Here is a 2,500-nt window from a genome sequence, read left to right as displayed (position 1 = left end):
GTGTATCTGTGTGGTTGCGTGTATCTGTGTGGTTGCGTGTATCTGTGTGGTTGCGTGTATCTGTGTGGTTGCGTGTATCTGTGTGGTTGCGTGTATCTGTGTGGTTGCGTGTATCTGTGTGGTTGTGTGTATCTGTGTGGTTATGTGTATCTGTGTGGTTGTGAGTGTATCTGTGTGTTTGTGAGTGTATCTGTGTGGCTGTGAGTGTATCTGTGTGTGTGTGTGTGTGTGTGTGTGTGTGTGTGTGTGTGTGTGTGTGTGTGTGTGTGTGTGTGTGTGTCTGTGTGGTTGTGTGTGTGTGTGGTTGTGTGTGTGTATGTTTGTGTGTATCTGTGAGTGGTGTGTGTGTGTGTGTGTGTGTGTGTGTGTGTGTGTGTGTGTGTGTGTGTGTGTGTGTGTGCGTGAGGTTGTGTGTGTGTGTGTGTGGTTGTGTGTGTGTGTGTGGTTGTGTGTGTGTGGTTGTGTGTGGTTGTGTGTGTGTGTGTGGTTGTGTGTGTGTGTGGTTGTGTGTGTGTGTGGTTGTGTGTGTGTGTGGTTGTGTGTGTGTGTGGTTGTGTGTGTGTGTGGTTGTGTGTGTGTGGTTGTGTGTGTGTGGTTGTGTGTGTGTGGTTGTGTGTGTGTGGTTGTGTGTGTGTGTGGTTGTGTGTGTGTGTGGTTGTGTGTTTGTGTGGTTGCGCATGTGGTAGTGTTTATGTGTGGTAGTGTGTATGTGTGGTTGTGTGTAGTTGTGTGTAGTTTTGTGTGGTTGTGTTTGTATTTGTGGGCAACTGTGTGGTTGTGAGTGTGCATTCATGTGTGTGCTATTGCATGCGGTTGTATGTCTTACATGTGCGTATGCATGTGTGTGCACATACTAATGTATGTTTGTAAAGAAGTCTATAGGTGTGTAGAATTTGAACCGTTACATGGTTGATGACCCTAATGTGTATCTAGATGATCACATTTTGGCTCCATGTTACTGATGCCAAACTGAAAAAAAATTAAAAAATAAAATAATAATAATAATAATAATAATAATAAATAAATAAATAAATATAAGAGTACCTTACCTCTTGCTGTTTTACAAAATATGCTTCAGCTCTCCTCACTTTTTCCAGATCAATTTCACGAGCAATCAACTGCCTTGTAGCATATGACAACTGTTTACCTGTCTTTTGATCAGGAAATCTGACCAGTTCTTCCATATTCCTGGAAAATAGAGTTAAAACAATGATCAATCTTTAATGAATGATATATTATATATGTGATGCATGAGAGTAAGATATCTCATCTTCAGTTTGGCATATTTGTTTTGCCACTGGGTTGACCTATTGATATTTCAATATAAATAACAAATGTAATAACGATACAAATCATAACAATCACCATGATGGTAATAATTATAATCATAATCATAACCATAATAATGATGCTTATAATCATGATCATAATCATAATAATAACCATAATCATAACCATATCCATCATCATCATTAAAATAATCATCATAACAGTAATCACTGCAGCAAAATTATCATCATTAATATTCTTACTATTGTCCTTGTTATCAGCATTGCCATCATAATTATTTTTTTCTTTTCATTACCATTACCATTATCATTATCATAATCATTATCATCCGTATCATAATCATTATCATTATCACTGTTATCATCATCATTACTATTATTATTATTATTATTATTATTATTATTATTATTATTATTATTATTATTATTATTATTATTATTATTATTATTATTATTATTATTATTATTATCATTATCATTATCATTATCATTATCATTATCATTATCATTATCATTATCATTATCATTATCATTATCATTATCATTATTATCATTATTATCATTATTATCATTATTATCATTATTATCATTATTATTATTATTATTATTATTATTATTATCATTATTATTATCATTATTATTATCATTATTATTATCATTATTATTATCATTATTATTATCATTATTATTATCATTATTATTATCATTATTATTATCATTATTATTATCATTATTATTATCATTATTATTATTATTATTATTATTATTATTATTATTATTATTATTATTATTATTATTATTATTATTATTATTATCATTATTATCATTATTATCATTATTATCATTATTATCATTATTATCATTATTATCATTATTATCATTATTATCATTATCATTATCATTATCATTATCATTATTATTATTACCATTATTATTACTATCCTCATCATCATCATCATCATTTTTTTTTTGCATTATCCTTATAGCATTTTAATAATTAACAGAAATAATAATATTATTATCATTACTGTTACTATTCTAGTTGCTATTACTGTAACAAGAATTATAATCATTATCATTGATTTGACATTATCATTCTCATTATCATTACCATTATCATCATTCTCATTCTCATTACCCTTATCATTATCATCATTCTCATTCTCAATAATATTACAATATTATAACCATTATCATTATTCCTTTCATTA

At 29.5% G+C, this 2,500-nt stretch overlaps 1 protein-coding gene across 1 annotated transcript in view; it reads right to left on the bottom strand.

The window, feature by feature from the left end:
- Positions 1-2,500, bottom strand: part of LOC138867252 (chromosome transmission fidelity protein 18 homolog) — a gene marked incomplete at both ends in the record, with an annotated part of 24,699 nt that overhangs the window by 5,052 nt on the left and 17,147 nt on the right. The window contains 1 exon segment of the mRNA XM_070142195.1: positions 1,050-1,188. Coding sequence (XP_069998296.1) covers positions 1,050-1,188 — 139 coding nt within the window.

Source organism: Penaeus vannamei, chromosome 29 (assembly GCF_042767895.1).
Source record: "Penaeus vannamei isolate JL-2024 chromosome 29, ASM4276789v1, whole genome shotgun sequence".
In the NCBI taxonomy this organism is placed as follows: domain Eukaryota; kingdom Metazoa; phylum Arthropoda; class Malacostraca; order Decapoda; family Penaeidae; genus Penaeus; species Penaeus vannamei.
The sequence above is the reverse complement of the archived record's forward strand: the minus strand, read 5'-3'. Positions and strand labels throughout refer to the sequence as shown.